The sequence below is a fragment of the Sminthopsis crassicaudata genome, chromosome 3 (genome assembly GCF_048593235.1).
Source record: "Sminthopsis crassicaudata isolate SCR6 chromosome 3, ASM4859323v1, whole genome shotgun sequence".
Lineage (NCBI taxonomy): Eukaryota > Metazoa > Chordata > Mammalia > Dasyuromorphia > Dasyuridae > Sminthopsis > Sminthopsis crassicaudata.
In genome coordinates this window covers 51148570-51172256 of record NC_133619.1, presented here as the reverse complement: position 1 = coordinate 51172256, position 23687 = coordinate 51148570, and the positions used below count along the sequence as shown (strand labels likewise).

Here is a 23687-nt window from a genome sequence, read left to right as displayed (position 1 = left end):
CATGGTCTCATTTTAGTCTCTGCCCTACAATCCATTCTACCCATAGCTGGCAAATTCATATTTCTATGGCACAAGTCTGACTGACACCCTCTTGTCCTTAACTTTCTCTAGTTGTCAGTTACTTTTAGGGTAAAATACAAATTTCCATTTAGCATTTAAAGCTCTCTCTAGCAGCTTCTCTGCTCAGACCTTTACAGACTCTTCATTCCAGTCTCTAGGGTTTCCTTGTCAGAACCCTGGCCTTTTGCTGCTAGGTGAGCCTTCTTCAGACCAGGAAGGGACTCTCTTCACTCTGCCTCTTCTTATCTTGGAACTTTTAGAGGCTTCCTCCCTTCTCTTACTTGTCAGTGATCTCTCAAATTAATTCAGTAACCAGTAACAAAGCCTCACTGGCTCTGCTGCAGAGCCGAGTTGTCCCCCGCGCTCGAGGAGCTCACCTTCTGTTAGCCTTGTCCACAAGAAGGAGACGGCAGAGTAAAAGTGCCCAATCCTTGTCTCTGCTTCCTCTCCTCTCACTCCTCTTCTTGCATTTGACTTTTGACCTCATTGTTCCAGTGAAACAGATTTCTTTGGAGTTTGCAGGGACCCTTTCATGGTGAAATCCTAGCACTCGTGTTCATCGTCATCCTTCTTGACAACTCTTTGCAGGGCAACATTTGACACCGATAACCACTGCCTTCTCCTGGATATTTTATCCTCTCGGGGATTATGTGACTGCTGTCTGTCTCCAGTTCTGTCGCGGGTCTAACCCCTCTTTGCTCAGCCATCATCCTTATCAAGCGTCTGGCTGTGGTGCGCACCCCAAAGCTTTTCCTAGGCTCCCAGTTCTTCCTTTACATTATCTCACTTGGTGAGACTCGATAATTATTATCTCTATAGATAGCGACGGTATCTATGTTTCTAACTCAAGTCTCTCTCCTGTGCTGTAGTTATTTAGCATTAACTGTTGAACATTTTGAATGAGCATGTCTGAAACAGAACCCGCCTTTCCCATTGAGGCTTCCCCTTTCCTTTTCTATGTTTCTCTCTTTCTTTCAGCGACATTATGGTCCATACAGTCTCTGACACACACCAACTCTGTGATATTCTTTCCCCCTCACTTATTCATCCCCTGTGGCCTTCCCTTGCAAGGACTTAATCAATTTTGTGTCCAGATCTTTGGCATCTACTCCCTTCTCTCCACTCAGGGAGCTTCCATGATAGTTCATATACTGGATGTGGATTGGCTAATCCTATGAATGCTAAGCACCAGGGTTACAATTAATAAAAAAGATAATTAATTCCTGCCTTCCAGGAGCTCAGAATCTAAAAGGAGAGGCAAGATGCAAAGGGAGACAGGAAGTGAGTGTAGAAGTGGGCTGGGGGACTGAACCAGAGAATGTCTTGTTTCATGGAGTTGAAACCTGGCAGCAGCCTAGATGACAGTGGGCAGAGCAGAGAGTCCTTCTGCTCTCAATAAAGGAAGGCATTGGGAGGAGTTTGGCCTTCTATCCTCCTGCCAGAAAAGAGGAGGCTGAGGGAGATGGTGTCAATCAAGTGGCAGCCGTCTGTCCTTCCTTCTCAAAGACAACCATGACATCAGAAGGTGAGGCCGTGACATACAAGTGAATCAGATTTGAGGGAGGGAAGACTGGGCAAGGGCACCTGCATCACTTTTCCTCCAGAGCCATCTGGGTCCATTGGCCAGATCTAGATCAAGAAGACTGGAGATGGCCTTGGATGCAGGAGGAGAATTTGGTCTTTTTAAACTAAGGTCTTTAACAGACTTCACTTTGACTGAGGTGATGTCCATTCAGTGATGAAAACTAGGTAAAAAAAAAAAAAAAAAAAAAGGAATCCAGCCAGGGGGAAAGCCCTGGGATTTCTGGCCACAACAGTCATAGTTACTATTTACATTCACTCTTGAAGCAGTCTGGGCCAAAACAAAGACAAGGGAGCGTGACCTGGGACCTTTTGTTGGCTTATCTCTGAGAGTTGGAGTGATTTGGGGTTAAAACGTGGTTCTAAAAGTCATTGTGTCAAGATTACAGTTTGCTGAATGCCAATGAGTTCAGGATGAGCTTGTCCTGGAATTGAAGCCAGGCAGGATAGCAGATGCCAAGTGAAGAGGCAGTAGCCTCCCAATTGGCTTCTCTACCAGCCTGTCTTCTATGTGGCCTGACTATGGCACTTTCCTCAGTCAGCTTTGGTCATCACCTGTTAACTCTGCACATTGGTCAGCCAGTCAGTCTTGTCCTGTCGTTGCTGCCTTTTCCCATATTATTCTTTATGATCCCTAAGTTTTAGCCAGTGTTTTTTTTTTTTTTTTTTGTTTTGTTTTTTACTTTTTTTTTTCCCCCCATACATACACGGTACTTGGCTACCATATGCTGTTTATTCCTGTGTCAGGAATTCCCTTCCTCCTTACATTTGGCTTTTCAGAACCCCTTGTTTCTTTAAAGATTTATTTCAGAGGGTCACTTTCTCTGGGATTGTCACTTGAGCCTACCTCTCACCCCCCCCCCCCATTCACTTTTGTCTTTGTTTTACCAGCACTTATCCTGATAAATGTTTGCTGACTAACAGTGTGAATTACAAAATAATTTCTAAAGGGAGTGTGCCATTAATTGTGCCATTAATCCACTGGCCTAGAGAATCTGGCCCCCTGGTGCTTATGTGAAGTTTGAGATTGGGAGTTGGGGACCAGGTTTTAAATCTCAAAGTCACTTAAGCCTCTGGGCTTTGGTTTTTAAGGCTCCTCCCATCTCTAAATCTGTGGTGTTTTGACTCTGGAGGAAGAGGAGTTCTGGGCTGTGCTTTGAAGGAAGCTCAGGATTCTGGGAAAGGAGGTAAGGAGACTATGGTCAGGGGAGATAAACCTATCATATATAGAACAGATGGTAAGAGAGTTTGGTTGAAAAATAGAGTGTTTTGAAGTGGACTCATTTGAAATTAGCCTAGTTGGGGACAGCTAGATGGTGCAGTAGATAGAGCACCAGCCCTGAAGTCAGGAAGACCGGAGTTAAAATCTGGCCTCAGATGTAACACTTCCTAGCTGTGTGATCCTGGGCAAGTCATTTAACCCCAATTGTCTCAGACAAAAGAAAAAAGAAATTAGCCTAGTGGGAGCTGTCTAGTGAACCTTGCTCTCCTATCCAGTTTCCCACTTCAGATTACCCTCTGCATCATCTCCTATCATTTCCTCCTTTGTTCTGGGTGATCCCTCTCCAGTCATTGATCTCACCTTGCCTGTATCCTTTGGGATCTTGCCTCTTTGAATATTCCTTTTGTCTTTCTGTCTTTGACTTCCCTTTTTGCTGACTCCTTTCCAATTGTCCTTGAACATATCTAACTTTCTCCCATTCTTAAAAGCCTCCATTTGTCCCCTTCAAACTTAACATCTTTTCTCTCTCCTTCTTTTCACAACCAAACTGGAAAGAAGCTGTTCATGCTCCTTTTGCCTTCTTTCTTGCCTCCACTTGTTCCTCAGATCCTCATCATGTGGTTTACATCCCATTCAACTGAAACAGGAGGCCTCCACTCCCCTCTTACTCATCTCTCTGGAGCTAGGTCCAGGGGCCTTTTTGGTTGTGTTTGACCTAGGGGATGCTCATCCCCTGGCTATTCCTTTCTTCGGGGTCCTCATAACATGGCTGTTTTGTGTTGCTCTTCCTGCTGCTTGGACCAATTCTAATTGGTTTCCTTTGCAAAATCATCCATAGAAAGTGGAGTATTCTGTATTTGGAGGCCCTATCTTGGACCTCCTCTTCAGTCCCTACACTTTTATATTGGTGATTCTATTGGCTCTACCTATTTTGAGTCTCTTTATATTCTCTGTTTTTTCTTAAATACATGGCTGTATCTTGCACAGAGTAGGCACCTAAGTGCTTGTTGATTGAATTTTCATCCTTAGGAATTCTCCTTTTGTTTCTATGCAGAGGATGCTGAAATCTAAACATCCTGCTAACTTACCTCATCCACATCTGCACTTGCCTGCTTGGCACCTGGCTGGCTCACAGGACTCTCACATTTGATGTCACAGTGATGGTCTTTTCCCCTAAAGCTTTCCCCTTTCCTAACTGCCACCATTCTTCTAATTACCCAAGACTGTAGCCTTGACTTTCTTCTCTTCCTCCTTGTTTATGGAAGCTGATGGTAGGCCTGGAGGCAGGAAGACCTGAGTTCAAAGGCCTCTTGAGACTTTTACTAGCTCTGTGATCTGGGCAAATCACTTAACCTCTACCTGCCTCAGTTTTCTCAACTGTAAACTGGGGATAACAATGCCCTTGCCTCACAAGGTTTTTGTGAGAATGAAATAAGGTAAAGTGCTTAGCACAGTGCTGGCACATTGTAGAGGCTAAATGAATCCTTGTTCCCTCCCTTCTCCATTTACATTTACTTGCTGTCTTGTGGTCCCAACTTCTCAGCAACTTTCAACGTCAATTTGCTTTTCTCTATTCACACTATAACCACCTTAGTTCAGAATCTAATCACCACTCTCTTTTTTATCCAGGCATCCTTCTTTCTAGGCCATCTGAAATTCTTTATTTCTAAAACATAGTTTTGATTGTTTGACTGTCCTGTTCAGGAAGCTTCAGTGAGTTTCCATAACTTTGATAAAATATAAACTTTAATTTAAAAAATTTTTTTATTAAAGCTTTTTTAATTTTCAAAATATACACATGGACAATTTTTCAACATTAACCCTTGCAAAACCTTGTGTTCCAATTTCCCTTCCCTTCCTCCCATCCCCTAGATGTCAAATTATCCAATATATGTTAAACATGGTAAAAATATATCTTAAATTCAATATATGCATACATATTTATACAATTATCTTGCTGCACAAGAAAAATCAAAAAGGAAAAAAATAATAAAGAAAATAAAATACATGTAAACAACAACAAAAAGAATAAAAATATTATATTGTAATCCACCCTCAGTCCCCACAGTCCTCTCTCTGGGTCTAGATGGCTTTCTCCATTACAAGTCTGTTGGAATGGACCTGAATTATCTCATTGTTGAAGAGAGCCATGTCCATCAGAATTGATCATCGTATAATTTTGTTGCCATGTACAGTGATCTCCTGGTTCTGCTCATTTCACATAGCATCAGTTCAAGTAATTTTCTCCAGACCTCTGAAATCATCTTGCTGAAAAATAATATTTCATAACATTCATATACCATAACTTATTCAGCTTTTCTCCAGCTGATGGGCATCCACTCAGTTTTTTGCCACTACAAAAAGGGCTGCCACAAATATAAACTTTATAGTTTGGCATATAAAAGCCTTTTAAGTATGTCTGCAGCCTCTTCCCAGGCTTCTTTTTTTTTTTTTTTTTGTAATTGATACTATATTTTATTTATTTATTTTCTTAACAGTATTTTATTTCCCCAAATACATGTACAGATAGTTTTAAACATTCGTTTTTGTGAGATTGTGTTCCAAATTTTTCTTCCTTCCTCCTCAGCAAACAATCTGATATAGAATAAATATGTGCAATCCTTTTAAACATATTTCCATGTTAGTCATGTTGTGTAGCAAGAATCAAACCAAAAGGGAAAAAAGCCACAAGAAAAAACAATCACAGAAAAAAAAAGGGGGGGGGGTGAAAAGCTTTGATCTACATTCAATCTCTATATTTTTTCCTCTGGATGCAAGTGGCATTTTCTATCCCAAATCTATTAGAATTGTCTTGAATCATCACATTGCTGAGAAGAGGCAAGTCCATCACAGTTGATCATCACATAATCTTGCTGCTACTGTCATGTAGTCAGCTCCTGAGTCAGACTGCCCATCTTCTGTCTCCATACTGAGAACACTCTCCTTTATTATTTCCCTTCAACATTTAGCTCAAATGCTGCTTACACTCTCTTTCAAAAGATCTTTTCTTGTTGTCCCAATTCTCAGTGCTTTGCCATTCTCCACTAATTACTGTGTTTTTACTTCTTAGAATGATGGTGTATTCTTCCAGTAGATCATTAGTTCCTGGAAAGTAGACATCCTGTCACTTTTATATTTGTATCCCCAACTAGCCCAGTACTGAGTACATAGTAGGAAATTAAATACTTGTCTGATTAAAAGGATTTTAAATGCCTATCCTGGAGACATAGAGCCATTAAGACTTTAAAACAGATTTGGTCACATTCATATTTTAGTGACAGTTTTTAGCAGTTCTGGAGATGAGATTATAGAGGAAAGAGACTAAGATGACAAAGGATTAATTAGGAGGATATTTTAATAGGTCAGAAAAGAGGTTAAGATAAGAGGACCTGAACTAGAGTAGAGGGTATGTTAGAAATATCAAGCGTAGTAGTTGACAATTATGGGAGTTAGGAAAAAAGAAGGAAGAGTCAAGACTAATTTCAAAGGTATGAATCTAAACAACTGAGAAGTTAATAGTACTTGCTTTCAACAGACTGTACCCATCTGCTCTCTCTTATTACCTAGTTATTTACATCTTATCATCCTTATTTGCACTCCTTTCCTTGTCTCCTCTGTATGTTAACAAAATGCAAGTGTTCCAGAAATGCTTTTAATTGCTTGACTGAATTCAGAGTATCACAGTTTTAGAGCTAGACTTTACCCTAGAGGTAATCTAGTCCAACTCCCTCAGTTTTACTGAGAAGAAAACTCAGGATTAGAGAGGTTAAGTTATTTGCCAGTGATCAGACAGCTAATAAAAATTAGAGCAGGGAGTGATTTAGAAAGGGCGATGTTCTGTCATGCATGTGGTAAATTTTAGATAGCTAGGGGACATTATGGTAGAAACTTAGTTGGTATCAAAGGAGGAGATGTCAGGAGAGAGATTAGGCTAGATGTTTAGCTTTAGGAATTATTTCCACGAGGTGATCATTGAAGCATTGGGAACTCAATTGATTATAGCCATCTCTGTTATATACCAGACTCTGGGCATCCAAAGATAAAAGTGAAACTGTTCGGAGCTTCAGTGACTTTACTGTTGAAGAAAATATGTTTATAGATAAATATATGCAGAGTAAACATAATTTTTATTTAAATGTTTATATAAATTAATATATTTCAATAAATTTACTTGTTTTATGTAAATTATATTAAATTTATATATTTAAATTTTTATTAAAATTTTAAAACTATAAAGAGAACTCTAACATTGAGCCATTTCACCCTTTCAGAGGACTTTTAGTGGTTGATGAACCCTGAATCTGTGCCTTGAAGAAAGCTCTAGGATTCTGGATGATAGATGGAGTGGGCAAAGACAAAGGATATGTACTATTGTATAAGCTAGGTTTCTTATTCCTTGTTGCTTTCTTCCTGATGGTTTAACCAGTGGAAAGAATATGGACATAAAAGCATCCAGGGCAGAGCCTAACAAATAGATGGAAGAAAGAGTTGAAGGAGCCTGGAAAGGAATGGCCAGATAGAAGAGAATAGTGCCATGCAAGCCAGAAGAATAAAATGATGAAATGCTTCTTGAAGGAAGTGCTAAAAAATATTTTGTTTAATTTTCTAAACCTCCTGATAATAGTTATAGGATCATAAATTTAGAGCTGGAAATGCTCTTAGAAACCATTAACACCTCCTCCCCCCCATGTTATTGATGACTTGAAATGCAGAGAAGTAAAGCCACTTATCCAGACCCTCATGAGAGGTGAATAGTAGAACTAGTTTGGACCCTGTGACTCCCAAGCCACCAATCACTTTTCTGTGAGGGTTTGGTGCTCCTCTACAGTCAGCAGATAAGTTCTGCAAAGACACTACACTGTGCAAGATCAGGCAACAAAAGCCACAGAGCTTATGGGAACAATGGTATTAGGGTCTCTACACTTAAAACCTTCATTAGTGATGCAGCTTTAAAAAAAAAAAATAGAAAAAGGAAATTTTTTTAAAATGATAGTTCAGTTTTAGCCATGTCAAATGGTTAAGAAATGCATAAATAGTGCAAGAAACAGGCCTGCTTCCTCTCCTTCTCAAAGGATGCACTGGTAGAGTGCAACTTGGGTAGACTGAAACTTTGACCAGAGACCATGACACCAGCTTCCCTGCCTCAGACGATATATATAATACAGTGATTGTGGCACTTTACTTTGACAAAGACCTGAAGTTTGCTTGTGGAAGCGAAGGGTTACAACTTGGGAGTTAGTATGCAGTGATGCAATTTTCTGCATTCAAATGGTTTCTCCCCTAAGAAGTCATATAGAAGCACACTTGAAATTCATGTTTTGCTCAAAATGTTCCCTAATTTATAAGTCTTGTCGGAACAAATTTTGAAATACCCATTGCAGCAGAACTGACTGTGCTTGGTAAACTTGACTTTAAAATATCTTTAAAACTCCTTTTTATTCTGGTCTCATTTTTATCGCTAACTTTTGTTTTATATCTAAGCTTTCCCGTTAGGACCACTGGCTTTCTGCCTGCCCTGCAGCTAAACTTTCCTTTTTGTCTTTTCCCCTTATTTGTGGGCTCTTTGAGAGACACTTTTAGCTCTATTTCCAGCATTTAGCAAATGCGTGGCACATATAAGTGCTTAATTAATGCTTCCCTCTTCCCCTTTTCCTCTTTGGTGAGTGTCAGAGTATCTCTGAAAGGCTAGACATGGTGTGCCAGGAAAGTGCTGATCTCATAGTACTTGATTTAGTGGGGAGCTTGGTGCTGCTCAAGCGGACTCTTCTAAGGCCCCAGCAGGTTGTGGACTCCAAGCATGCCCACACCACAGGAAGACCTACCTGGTAGCTTGTTGACAAACCAGGGTCTTTCTGTGGTTTGTAATCTTGACCTCCACTTGCACACTTAGTTTAATTTAGCTTATGTTGTTCAGCCATTTCTGTTATGTCCGCCTGTGTGATCCCACTTCTGAGTTTTCTTGGCAAAGATACTGGAGTGATTTGCCATTTACTCTTCTAGCTCATTTTATGGTGAGGAAACTGAGACAAACAGGATTAAGCGACTTGCCTAAAGTCACACAAGCTAATGAAGTCTAAATCCGGATTTGAATTCTGGTCCACCTAATTCAAGGCCCATTGCTCTATCCACCTATATGACTTCTCTTGATTACAGTAGCCTAGTTTATTGCTTGAGAATGATCTTTAGGGGCAGCTAGGTGGCTCAGTGGATAGAGCACCAGCCTTGAATTTAGGAGGACCTGAGTTCAAATCTGGTCTCAGACACTTAACACTTCCTAGCTGTGTGACCCTGGGCAAGTCACTTAACCCCAGCCTCAGGGGGAAAAAAAAGAGAATGATTTGGATGGAGCAGTTGGTACTCAGATGTTCTGTGAAATTCTGGTTCCATTTCCTCATTTCATCTTAGCTTTAGAGGGAGCAGAAGATTGCAGATCTTGTTCTTAGCCTTGAGATCACAGCTTGGAAAATGCTCATAGTTGAGTTTTAAGAACCATTTTTTAAAAAGAATGATAGTTTTGTTCACTGGACATAGAACATTTTAATTCTGTCATACTTGATTCATTCCCTGTGCCCATCCACTTAGTTCTACTACCTTATTCTTAGACTTGTTGATGGGGTAATCTTTTACTTCCTGGCTAAGACATTGTTGGTAAAAATTAATCCTTATTTCCTATGTCCTCCCATTTGTGAGGAAACAAAATGACCTTATATTGAAATAGTTTGATATGTTGATTTGCTAGGTTTACAATAAGTAAAATTCCAGAATATTAGATTAGTAATTTTTAAAAATGCATAGTATATTTTTAGCATATGTTTTATTGAGTGTAGAATAGATTAAAACTGCACATATTTTGGTAGATCTTGCTAGAAAGGAGCTCTATGCCACATTCACAGAATTATTTTAGTTTCCTTTTTGACGATCCTACTTTATGTTCAAGGACATTAGGAAATATAAGACATTACTTATTGACTTGGCCTTCTTTTTATATACTATATTGCTGAAGATTGTAACTTAAGTGATGACATTTGTTTTAAACTTTGAATTGTTCTATTTTTTTCTTTAAAACTTTGTAATCAACAATGGGAGTTTTATGTGTAAATATCTTTGTCACCATAGATGTTTAGAAATTCAAACTAAGTGTAAAAGTAATTTATTGGATTGAAAGCTGTGATAACTTAGAAGTTGCATTTCTTTAGTTGATGCAGTTATATATATCTAAATTCATGCGTCATCTTAATTATAATAGATAATAATAATGAGTGAAGATAGAATAAATGATTAGACACTACATCAAGAGGTCTTGCTAAGAGGTCTCTCACTTTTTCTCCAAAAGTATCTTGGAATGTATTTATAACAAAATATCGTGATAATGAATGTATTTTAATGACTTAACTTTAAGAAAGCTTCAATTAATATCTAATTTAGCTGCCACAAAATGTCTTGTTTGTAGTTGTTTATCAGACCATAAGATATTGCTTTTTGAAGTGACTAACCACACCCTCGACTAGACCTTTTCCATATAGCCAAAGTAAAATTGATGATTGTGATAGTTACGTATAATTTTTAAATTATACAGTTTTTTGTTTGTTTGTTTGTTTGTTTTTTTCTGGTCAAGAACTGTCATTTCATCAATGTGAATTTTGTCAGTGGTAGTTTCCTCTTGCTCTGCAGATTGGCTACCCTCTGCAGTTGACAGTCTTGGTTGCCTGGGCCATCTGGAATTTTAAGGGACATGCCTTTGGTTAGAAGGCAGGCAGATAGGACTGTGAATTTCCATCTCTCTGATTTCCAGCCTAGCCTTGGATTCACTCTACCATGTTGCCTTTGAGAGTATATGTTCTTGTTTGTTTGTTTGAATGCAAAGAAAACAACTTGGTGATGCTTACCGATACATTTTAAGCAAGCATTCCTGAGGTTGGGAAAAGTAGTAGGAACATACTTAGACTATTATTTTGTTCTTTCCCTCAAAATATCCTATTGAAAAAACTATAGCTCTCACCTTACTCAGAAGCATTTAAGGCCTTTTCAGAAAGACTAGTAATTATTGTCTTATGAAGAAGGGGTAAAAAAAATTAGCTGTTTTTCTTCCTTTTAAAAGGTTACTTTGGTGTGTATGTAATGGCTATAATGACTCATACTTGAAAGAAAAATGAGGTTGAAACAACACCCACATAAGGCTGTCCTGACTGCAGTAGAACAAAACAGACAGAAGTACAAATGATTGGTTTGGTTTTGTTTTAAGATTCTGTCATTGAGCTTTTGGAATGACCAGTGTTTTTGAATAATTGTTTCATTATAGAACTACAAAATCTTTCATTGAATGAGTCTGGTCCTCTGATCCTTAGATTTTCTTGACTGAGTGTAAAGATGCCTTTTTCGCATACTAAATACCTGTAGCTACTCCATTGCTGGTTGCAGAGGTGTCTGGGAGTGCTCTTGGGAGTTCTAGGAAGAACGTGCTTGCCTAGCACTTTTCAATCTCCGTGTTGGGAAAGTTGCTTAATCCTGTTTGCCTCAGTTTCCTCATCTGTAAAATGAACTAGAGAAAGACAAGGTAAACCACTCCACTATCTCTGCCAAGAAAACCCCAAATAGGAGTCAGACAGGCCCGAACAACGGTAATAACACAACAGCTTTCTAGTTTGACTTTATAACTGGCAACAATTTAAGTGTTTATTTAGTGCATACTATGTGCAAAGTTGATAGAGGCTGGGGACACGTGATTTAAAAACAGGACAATCCAAGGTCTCAAGAAGCTGGCACATCTTTAAGAGAAGTAAAGAGAAGTGATTTAAAGAGGGCCTTACTAAGGCTTAGGCCGGAAAGCCTGAAAAGTGGTCAGGCAGGTCAGGCTGAACCGGAAATACACTCTGTTATAAAAACCTTGGAAGGACCAAGAATCTAGGAGAGGGTGGGGGCTCCTCCTTGTCAAAACTTTCTAAGAAGTCAGGGAGGTTGAGGATTGTGGGAAGATCTTTGAGTTAGCAGTTAAAAGATAATAGTAACTGGTTTCAAGGAAATGGTTTTTAGAGAGACTATTTATATTACTCCAGCATTTCCATGAGAACCTGGACTCTGGCTCTTATAAATTCTGATAAGCTTTTGTGTGCCAGAACTAGGCCTCTCTGGCACTTATGCTTTGCACATATATACTAAGCGTTTCATTCTTAATTTCTCTTGCACTCCTGGCCATTTTCAAACCTGCCACTGACACGTGCTTCACCACTCCCATTATTTTTCTTTTATCTGTTGTCTTTCCCCCCTTAAAACTTAAGTTTCTCGAGGACAGAGAGTTTTGCTAACTCTAATTTTGTTCACTGCCTGGCATACAATGAACAATGCTCACTCTTCATTAAATAGTAGATAAATGAACATAGACAATATGATGTCAAGAAAAACTTGTTAACAGAACTATCTAAAAGTAGAATATGTTACCTTAAAGCAGGGATTCTCAAACTACAGCCCGCGGGCTACATGGGGCAGCTGAGGACGTTTATGTGGCTCGCCCATTGTGGCAAATGGGCTGAGGGGCGGAGACAGAATGTGAGGTTTTGTTTTTACTATAGTCTGACCCTCCCACAGTCTGAGGGACAGTGAACTGGCCCCCTATTTAAAAAGTTTGAGGACCACTGCCTTAAAGAGTAATGTTTGTTACTTATCATTTTAAACATTTAAGCAGAGACTGACATTTTCTGGAAAAAATTTTTGGTTTGGAAGGAGGGATTCTTGATGAAGTGTTAGGTAGGACTAGATGGATCATTAAGAAAATGTTTTTATGCTACTTGTTCTACTGTATATATCACAGAGTTGTTAGCAAAATCCTTTGTAAACTGTAAAGAGCTATGTAAATGCAAATATTTAATTTCAAAATAATTCTTTATAAAGGACTGTACTTAAAATAATCTTCGCAAACTACTTATCTCTGTCAAATTGTCATGGTCTGAATATCTCACAGATGTGCTATAATGAATTTTGTTGATTTATTAAGGCATATTAACGATAGTGACTTCAAATTTTCCATTTCTGATAGACTGCTTTCAAAGCATGTTTGTTTGAACTAACTTTATTTTAATGTGGTCTGTGGTCATTTTTTCTGTTTCCATTTTGAGTGTTTAACTTTGGAGCTAGAATGAACATTAGAAATCATTTAAATCTATCTGATTTAAGAAGAAAATTGTAATATATATATATATATATATATATATATATATATATATATATATGTCAAATGCCTTCAATCCGAGAGTTCAGGATGATTTTTCAGCTCTCAGGTCTGGTTCTTGCCCCAAATCCTACAGCTAGTAACTCCAGTAAACATTTATTAAGTATCTATATGCCAATAAGTGTCAGAGGTAGGGAGACAACAATGAAATAAGCCCTTCTCTTAGAGGGTTTACATTCTCTTGGAAGAAGAAACACATACAAATAAAAGTGTGTTTGTAGCCATCTATATATGTGCATACACATTAAATATAAGGAAATTTTGGAGGAAGGGCATGAGCAATCTGGGGAGAAGAGGGAATCTGGAAAGACTTGCTATAGAAGGTAGCATTTGACCTGAGTTGATAGGAAAACAAAGGAGTCTGGAAGATAGAGGTGAAGAGGAGGGGTATTCAAGGCTTAGAGGACATCCAGTGCAAAGGCATGGCATGGACATAAGAGCTGTATTGTCATGAAGGAAGACTATAAGAAGACTGGTTGGTTGGGTTTCACATCACTCAACCCCCTTCTAGTACTCATTGTACTTTACTAAGCAGTTTACCATGAAGAGCTGTTACTATGTTAAGTTCACGTTCCACACTCACACTTCTGTTCCATTAAAATCCCACCAGGTTCCTAAATTGGATCTTCAGTATGATCTTAATATTCTAGGTGAACTCTAATCAAATCTTTTTCGTGCTTCTTCCCCAAGCTTCTTCAGCTTTTATTTTATTTTTATTTAACGCAAAAGTACTCATTTGTATCCCATTGATACCATAGATGTTAGAATAAAATGTAGTTGTCTTATTAATCTGATATTCATAGTTTGAAGTTTTTAACACTTAAAAAATGTCAATTTCTGCAGGTGAAGCCAAGAATTTATTGCCATATCCTGGACCCAACAAAATGAGAGATTGTTTCTGCACCATAAATTTGGACCAAGAAGAAGTTTTTCGTACTCAGGTTGTTGAAAAGTCATTAAGGTTAGTAGAAAACTCGATAAATAATGTTAGTTAAATTTATTTGAAATGTAAGTCTGCCACTTTAATCCAAAATATAAACATAACTAAAAATAACAAGGAGTTCAAATGCAGTATGAGTCAACAGTGTGCTCTGGTATCCCAGGAAACTGCCGTTATTAAGAGTCAAATTATGTGCAAGGTGAGGAGGTGAGCAATCTGTAGGATTGTATTCCATTTTGGACACCTATTTCAGAAAGGCCATGGGTAAGCTAGAGTTTTCAAAGGAAGATCACCAGGAGAGTGAGATTGTGTCATAGGATTGAAGGATTATCTCACTTGGAAACAGAAAGACTGGTAAGGCAGTCATTGAAGTCAGAACACATTCTGTTTTCCAGTGTTTGAAGCATTTGGGAATCCCACAAGGGAGATTCAACCATTGCTACTTAAGCCCTTGAGTCAGAACAAAGAATTCTGGTTAGAAATCACAAAGAAGAAAACTTAGCAAAGGAAAACTTCCTAACAGTTGTAGTCGTTTGAGTTGTGTCTTCCTGACCCCATCTAGAATTTCCTTGTTAAAGATAGCTGAGTGGTTTGTCTTTTTCTTATTCAGCTCATTTTATAGATGAACAACTAGGGCATTCCAGGTTAAGTGACTTGTTCAGAATCACACAGTGACTCTGAAGCTAGATTTGAACATGGGAAAATGAGCCTTCTTGATTCTAAGCTCAGCACTCTGAGAAATGTGCTATCTATTCAAAAGTGGTGTGGTCTCTTTTAGGAGGATGTAAAACAGATTGAATGGTATGGGATAGACTAGTTGGTTTCTGAATGTTCCCTCATTAGAAACTTTTAAAAAATTTTCATATTCATTTTACTTAAAGAAGTAAAATAATTCTTTAGGAAACATTTTATAAATTACTTAATTTAGCACTAGTCTTACCAATTAGTGAACTTTTCTAAAGTATATTGCATTTCATTTATCAGTAGATTCCATTATTTGAGCACACTAATATGCATTAATAAATGTTGTCAGTTCCTTAAATTTAGGTGAATGGCTTCAGTTGTTCAATGGTTTCAGTCCCAACTGTCTGTGATTGTAGAGATGAAAAGAATTGTGTTAGAAGCTTGCAGGACTCTTTCTAACAATTGTAGTTAACATGAGTTAAAGTCTCAGAAATAGAGGGATTCTTGAGGATTAGGTGTCTCCAGAAACAAACTGGATCCCTTCTGATGCAATAAGGTCCACTTTCTCAGTATGGGGTTCAAGTCGAGACCGGCTGATACTTTGTCAGGAATGATTTGTACATTTTAGATTTCAATGATCTTTGATGTGACTTAATGATTCTAAGAGTGACTGCTATGGCAGAATGTTGCCCGCTCGCCTTCAGTCATTGCTGCCCCTTAAAAGGTTGTCTTCAATTGTGCCTGCCAGAGAGCTTTTTTGCTTTACCTTTATGGGCCTCTCTGCCCCTTCTTTGTTCTCTTCTTCCTTCATAAGTAGCAGAACCAGGTTTAGGTAAGGAAGGCAGCCACCTGCACAGCATAATGTGCAGAGGATGCAAATGTGTGCTTTCTTAAGGCTAATTTTTCTACAAGTATATTATTTGTGCCAATATGTTCTGCTCTACCTGGCACATGTTTATTTGGTGCTAGGTCAAGGTACACATGCTGTGATGAAGGTTCACAGATTTTAGTGGAGAGGAACATAGCCTGGGGACACATTTTTCAGTCTTGTGCCTCTGATGCACAGATGCAGGCGTCCAGTTCTTCTGAGTTTGTTCTAATTCTGCTATTTATAGCAGCTTTGTGACCTCCTTACACACATTTCTTGATTTATTTGAGCCTTAGTTTATAATCTCTTAAATGGAGATTATAATACATTACCTACCCCACAGTGTTGTTGTGAGGCTCAAATAAAGTAATTTATATAACATGTTTTGTAATTCTAACCGTTAATATGAATTGTCCCTCTGCTTGCGGAATACCTTTATGTCTCTGGTTTTGGTTTTAAACTCTTGCTCTCTTCAAAGGAAGACTGAAATGTAATCTATTGTGAGGCTAGTGCCTTGATTATTGAATGCATTTCAGATAAAATTACTACTTCCAGCAATAATATATTACCAATATATTATTGATGTGCAAATTGAGGCGTCAAGGAAATGCTGAATATCCTCTGCTGTGTGATTGAGAAAAGACATCAAACTAAAAAGTTGAGATTAGGATTTAGAGTTATTTAAATTTTATTCTGCTACTTAGCTCCCACTGATTCCAATGATAACAAACAGTAATCTTAGTGATGGCTCAAACCTATTTCACTAGATAACATATAATCTTGCATATAAATACCTAAATCAACCATTTCACTTCTGAAGATACACATCAAAATTTTTTGCCTTCTTAAGAAGACTACAGGTCACAAAATGAGTGAAGGCTCTTTTCTACTCACCTGTCATAAATTGTTATTTGTTTTACTGCTCTGGATGAGTGGTTAGACTTTCAAACTTTAATCAGAGTTGCCATAGAAACCCATTGCATCAGGCACAAATGCATCCTGGTAAGTACTTCCACAGTGGTCTCAGAACCTTGTGACTTTTTGTTGTTATTCTAAATTTATTTGTAGAATTTTGAATGAATTAAAATATTTACATGTTCTTTAATTTGTCCTCTGTAGCTGTTTTTACAGAGGTCTACTTAGAGATTTTTACAAATGAAGAAAGCAATTTGGAAGAGTGGTTGCTTTTTGATTAGGAAGAAATTAATTTTGAGTACATTTGGAATAAAAATATGTTGACATTTTTTGATCCATTAAAATAGCAAAAACTAAAAAGTTAAAGCAAAAATATTTAAAACAAATCTCCATAAGAATTCTGTGTTCAGGATTTAGATTTCTTTTTAAACTAATGATATTCTAAGAACATGACATTCATCTTTGGTTATGTATAAGTAACATTGGGTTTTAAGCTTTTAAAATTTTAAGTATACTTTCAAAAAGAAGGAACCTTGTCAAAAGTACAAGTTTCAAAGCCATGTTTTCTCCAGCCTAAGGAATTCCAATGCTTAAATTAATTTTTTGAAAGATAGTTTTCTTGGTTTAAAGATCAGGATTTAACTTCCTATTCCTTATACCTTTCTTTCTTTCTTTCTTTCTTTCTTTCTTTCTTTCTTTCTTTCTTTCTTTCTTTCTTTCTTTCTTTCTTTCTTTCTTTCTTTCTTTCTTTCTTTCTTTCTTTCTTTCTTTCTTTCTATTCTTTCTTTTTCTTCTTCTTCTTCTTTTTTTTTTTTTTTTTTTACATAGCACTCCTTAGGCTCCAACTTTGGTTCCTTGAAATTTGTTGACTTCATGTCCCTTACTCTTGGGTAAATCATGGGGTCAGCAGTGTCGTCTTCGTTTGGGTTTTTAGGTCTTTTCAGAGTGATCCAAGATTCACAAAAGCCAAGTGACCATCTGTTCATAAACCATTAGGATTCTCTTGATGAGAATTGAGGGACCTAGGTCCTCTCAGAACCTGAGAGGAAACCTAGTTTGGTTCAAAATCTGTTGGAATAAAATTACATCATTTGTTTTACTAGGCATGCTATTGCTTTGTGGTAATCAGAACTTTCCCTTACAGATTGTATTCCTTCTCTCTCTAGCCCATTTTATAGTGAAGAGTTTTACTTTGAGATTCCAAGAACTTTCCAGTATTTGTCTTTCTACATTTATGATAAGAGTGTTTTACAAAGAGATCTTCGAATAGGTAAGTATCATTGCTGATCCTTATTTGTCATACATATGATGTTTTTTAATTTACACATCCCAATAATTTCTCTAAGAATTATGGTGATAGTTGTATAATGTTATCTTCTTTTTTTTTTCCTATAAACTTCACTCTCAGATATATTATTTTAGCTCTGAGTTTATACTGGGCTCTTCAGACAAAGATTAGTGATATTGATCTCCTTTCAGCAGAGTCTTTTGAGTCTTCCTCCCCACTCTTGATGATATCTTTGCTCTGAGCAGCATGGGAGAAGGGAAAGTATGCTGACTGGAGTTAGAGGACCTGAATTCAAATCCTATCTGACACATAGGACCTGAGTGACATGGACAAGTCAGTTAACTTCGTTCTGCTCATCCGGAAAATAAGGAGATTGCACTGGATAGTCTCTGAGGTCCTTTTAGCCCCAGACTTAAGATCCCAGGATCATTCTGCCTGGTTCCCACTTGAACAGGTTCACATATTTGACAAGCCACTTGCTGAAGTCAGCATTGGAACAGATGTGACCAATAGATAGGTCACAGCTGACTGGCTTGTGTGGGAATTGAACCTATCCTCTTTGTCTTCATTATTTAGATCTGTTAGCTAATTTGCTGTTCCCTGAACTATACAATTCAGGTGTCCATATAAGCCTGGAATGGTTCAGATTTCTTCCTCAGAGACAACTCTGAGATACCACTACACACCTGTCAGATTGGCTAAAATGACAGGAACAAATAATGATGAATGTTGGAGGGGATGTGGGAAAACTGGGACACTGATACATTGTTGGTGGAGTTGTGAAAGAATCCAGCCATTCTGGAGAGCAATTTGGAGCTATGCCCAAAAAGTTGTCAAACTGTGCATACCCTTTGACCCAGCATTGCTGTTATTGGGCTTATATCCCAAAGAAATACTAAAGAGTGGAAAGGGACCTGTATGTGCCAAAATGTTTGTGGCAGCTCTTTTTGTTGTAGCTAGAAACTGGAAGTTGAATGGATGTCCATCAGTTGGAGAATGGTTGGGTAAATTGTGGTATATGAAGGTTATGGAATATTATTGCTCTGTAAGAAATGACCAGCAGGAGGAATACAGAGAGGCTTGGAGAGACTTAAATCAACTGTTGCTGAGTGAAATGAGCAGAACCAGAAGATCACTATACACTTCAACAACAATACTGTATGAGGATGTATTCTGATGGAAATGGAAATCTTCAGCATGAAGAAGATCCAACTCACTTCCAGTTGATCAATGATGGACAGAAATAACTATACCCAGAGAAGGAACACTGGGAAGCGAATGTAAATTGTTAGCACTACTGTCTATCTACCCAGGTTACTTATACCTTCGGAAGCTAATACTTAATGTGCAACAAGAAAATGGTATTTACACACATATATTGTATCTAGGTTATATTGTAACACATGTAAAATGTATGGGATTACCTGCCATCGGGGGGAGGGAGTGGAGGGAGGGAGGGGATAATTTGGAAAAATGAATTAGGTAAAAAAAAAAAAAAAAAAAAAAAAAAAAAGATTTCTTCCTCAGAATCCCCACATTCCTTCAAAACTCAGATTAGGGGCCTTCTCTTACTTGAAACCTTTGCTGTTTCTCCTTCCTCAGATTACTTTGTAGGTATTTCATGTACCTACATCTTTTCTGTAAAATAGAAAATCTTGGTAGTGGTTCTTTTTCGAAGTCCCAGTTTTTGTGACATGATAGCATTTAATATGTGCTCTTTTGTATTTAAAAGAACTACCATGTATACTTAATGTTCTTCCCCTCTCTTCTCTATTGGGTTCTCCTTCCTTCCTTCCTTTCATATTTAATTCTTTTCAACCATCTCTTGAAACAGAATCATCTCTTTACTTTATTCTGATAATTTAATTTCCTCGTTTTTGCTACTAGGCTCCTTAATTTCCCTAGTCTAGGCATCTGTACTTGTTTGCTTTATATTCTGTGTACTCATTCTCTTTTTAACTTTGCACAGCCTCATTTTCAGTCTATGTTTCTTCCTGAGTCCCAGTAGTCTTCACCAATTTCATTAACATTTTCTTAATTCTTGTAGTCCTTTCACTTTAGCTTTTGAAGATAAGGGAAAGAGAGATGGCTCTGTGACACTTGGCAAAGGCTTTTTCTCCTTCTATGATGACTCCTCGATATCATTTGCAGATTTTTCCATTTTCTACAGATTCCTGTCTGTGATCCTTCCTCCCCCGCCTAGGGCTTTGTTCTTGACCTTTATATAGAATAATTCTCTTGGAGGCATTCTATTCCCATGACTTTCAAATACCATGTTTATGTGAATGATTGAAATATTTATCATAATTGTACATAACTTCTCCATCCATGTTTCAGTTCCTTATTTCTTCCACCATTCTTCATCCCATCTTCTCTTTGGTGCTTCATTAATTTATTTTTAGTTTTATTTACGATCTTTATCCTTCCCTCCCAGTTATTTCCCCCCCCCCCCAATACATGTTGTTTGTTTTTCCAAATACATGCAAAGTTAGCTTTGTAAAACTTTGTGTTCCAAATATTTCTCCCTCCTTCATCTCCACCTCCCCCATTCCCAAGACAACAAACAATTTGATATAGATTAAATATGTGCAGTTCTTCTAAAAATATTTCCAGGGCAAGAAAAATTAAATCAAAATCTCCCTACCTTTTTTAAAACCTTCCCTTGAACAAGTCACCCTTGAGTTTTGCTTCACTCATTGCCACATGACTTCCCTGAGTCTAATTAATTTGTTGCCTCCTTCCTCATCACTACTCATTGAGATCTCTTCCGACTTCTTTCCCACCATTATTGAAAGCGTCCCCTCCAAGGTTGCCAGAAATGTAATTGCCAAATTCAGTGACCTCTTCTCAGGCTTTACCTTTCTATAGCATTTGAAGCTATTTTCGGTCCACTTGGTAGATTCTTCATTCTTTGGCTTTCACAATGCTGCTTTCTCATGGTTCTTCTCAATTCTTTTCAGGTTCTTTGCCTTTTTTCCTTTTCCTTTCTCATGACTTGTTTACTGCATCTTCTCTTTTAGTGATTCCATACTTGCCTGATTGTAGTTATCATCTTTATGTCAACCAATAAGCACAAACCTACAATGTGCCAGGCTCTATGCTAAGAACTGGGGATACAAAAAGAGACAAAAGACCCTGGTCTCAAGAAGCTTATAATCAAGGGAAATAGCATATAAACAAATATAAGCAATATAAGCTTATTCAGGATAAATAGGAAATAATTATGAGAGAAAGGCCACTGAAATTAAGAAGGGCAGAGAAGGCTTCCTGTAAAAGATTTTAGTTGTAATTTAAAGAAAGCCAGAAAATTCAGTTGGAGCAGAGGAGGGAGAGTGTTCCAGGTAAAGGGGAATAGCCAAAGAGAATGCCTGGTACCAAGAGATGGACTGTCTCAATTGTGGAACTGCCAGGTGGTCCTTGTCAATGGATTGAAGAATGTGTTATGGGGAGAAAGGTGTAAAAAGACTGGAAAGTTAAGAGAGTGACTACTAGGTATTAAAGGGTATTGATTCTAAACTGTTTCTATCCTTGCCTCTCTTCCTGAGCTTTAGACCTAAATTTCTAATTTATCATGTATGTAACTTACCATCAGTTTCATCAGGCTGTTCTATTGATACTTCAAACCCATCATATATAAAGCTTAATTTTTCCCTTCAGTTATCTACCATATTACTTCTCTTTTTGAAGTATCTCTTAGATTTGGCCTATCTTCTCTGTTACAATGGTTCTTACCACATCCAGTAATTTAATACTTTGGATTTGGATTACTACAATAACCTCTCCCTTCATTTTTACTCTATATGAATTCATCTATATATATATATACACACACACACAACTATATCAAACTCAAAACCACACCTCAATAATGTTTCTCGCACCACCACCAAAAAACCCTCCTGTTTGCTATAAGACCAATAACTCAGAAACCCAGTGATTGAAAGATAAACACGATGATTGAAAAGAAAAAGAGGCAAAACGCAATGGATCACCTAAAGGAGTATTATTTGCTAGAAAAATTGGTATGTTTATCAGTCTCTACAGGAAAAAAACATAGAGAAATATTTGAGAGTCAACTACAGCAGCGGCTTAAAAAAAATACATGAAATATGAAGCCAAAACATTCTGCTGTGTATTATATAATAATGGAAATAAAGAAACCATATAGGAATAAATAATGGTTCTTCATATAAATTTCAACACTTGTTTAAAAGGTTTCCTGCAGAAGAATATAGTGACAGTTGTTAAGGTGGCACAATGAAAGAGTATAAAATTGTATGATGTCGAATTTAATTTAATTGGAAGAGTTGCTTCTATTAAGGCAGTCTATGAATTTCTTGAAAGGTCATTGGAGCCACAATCATTTTTATTCATCTTTTGGTAAAACATATAGTACTATAGGTTGGTTTGGCTTATAATTCATTTGTCAAAAGAAATGTGTAGCTGAGTTTTCTCATTATGATGTCTAAAAGATGTTTTATCCTTTTTCCTTTTATCATTTTTTAATGTAGAATTTTAATGTAGAAATATCTGTGCATTTACAATCATAGGAAATATGAATTGATAGCTTGGTGATATACACACTTATTCTCTCTCTCTCTCTCTCTCTCTCTCTCTCTCTCTCTCTCTCTCTCCTCACCTCCTCCTCCTCTCCTCCTCCTCCTCTTCCTCCTTCTTCTCACTTTGATCTTTAATGGCAAAAGTGGTGGACAGGGAGAATTTCTGTATCTAGTTTAGAAAAAATAAATAAGCCTCATAATGTGGAAATTATCACTGTTGTATTCACAATGCTGCTTTTTAAGGTTGAAAACTGGTGTCACATCCTCTCATTTTTCATGTAAACTTTAAAGAGATTTCATAAGCTAATTTCTCCATTCTTTGTATTTTGAATTGTTAGAAATTGATTATCTTTTTTTCCCAGGTACTTTTCAGTTCAAGTTTAGGTTAAGTAAAATCCATAACATCAAATAAGAAGGGAAACTAAACTAGAGTTGAGGAAAGATGCTTTCCAACCTTGTGAAGATTTAAATATTGGTCCTGAGTAATTGCAGCAGAAAGTCCTTGACATAGGATCCAAACTTTGGAAACTTCTTTGTGAGACTAAGAAAGCTTTTGTGCACTAACTTGAAATCTCAAGGCTGAGGAACCTAGTTGTAAAAAGTCAGGAAATTACAAAGCTAAAGTTTTTAGAAACAGCTAAGTCAGATTTCTTACTCCATTTCTGATGCCTTATCTTTTTCTTTTTCCAAAAAGAGGACTCAAAAACATTACATGTCTTTGGTTAAAATTCCAGTAGCACCCTTAACAATAGGAGGATTTTAGTCATATGTAATACTACAGGAAATAAAAGGGAAACCTTACGGTAGAGTAAAATCTTCAAATATTGTTAGATGTATTTTCACCCCACTGATGTCTCATTTTTATGCCAGTTTGGTATTTGGAGGTACCCCTACATTCTTTTTTTTTTTTTTTTTTTTAATTAATTAATTAATTAATTAATTGGTTTTTTTTATTCATTTTTCCAAATTATCCCCTCCCTCCCTCCACTCCCTCCCCCCGATGGCAGGTAATCCCATACATTTTACATGTGTTACAATATAACCTAGATACAATATATGTGTGTAAATACCATTTTCTTGTTACACATTAATTATTAGCTTCCGAAGGTATAAGTAACCTGGGTAGATAGACAGTAGTGCTAATAATTTACATTCGCTTCCCTGTGTTCCTTCTCTGGGTGTAGTTGTTTCTGTCCGTCATTGATTAACTGGAAGTGAGTTGGATCTTCTTTATGTTGAAGATTTCCATTTCCATCAGAATACATCCTCATACAGTATTGTTGTTGAAATGTATAGTGATCTTCTGGTTCTGCTCATTTCACTCAGCAACAGTTGATTTAAGTCTCTC

General features: G+C 37.3%; 1 protein-coding gene across 2 annotated transcripts in view; it reads left to right on the top strand.

Moving 5' to 3' along the window:
- RASA2 (RAS p21 protein activator 2) overlaps window positions 1-23687 on the top strand; it is a 129765-nt gene that overhangs the window by 5139 nt on the left and 100939 nt on the right. For both annotated transcript variants that reach the window (XM_074298479.1, XM_074298478.1), the window contains exons 2-3: window positions 13929-14046; window positions 17659-17762. In XM_074298479.1, the coding sequence (XP_074154580.1) occupies window positions 13929-14046; window positions 17659-17762 (222 nt within the window). The remainder of the gene's footprint in view (window positions 1-13928; window positions 14047-17658; window positions 17763-23687) is intronic.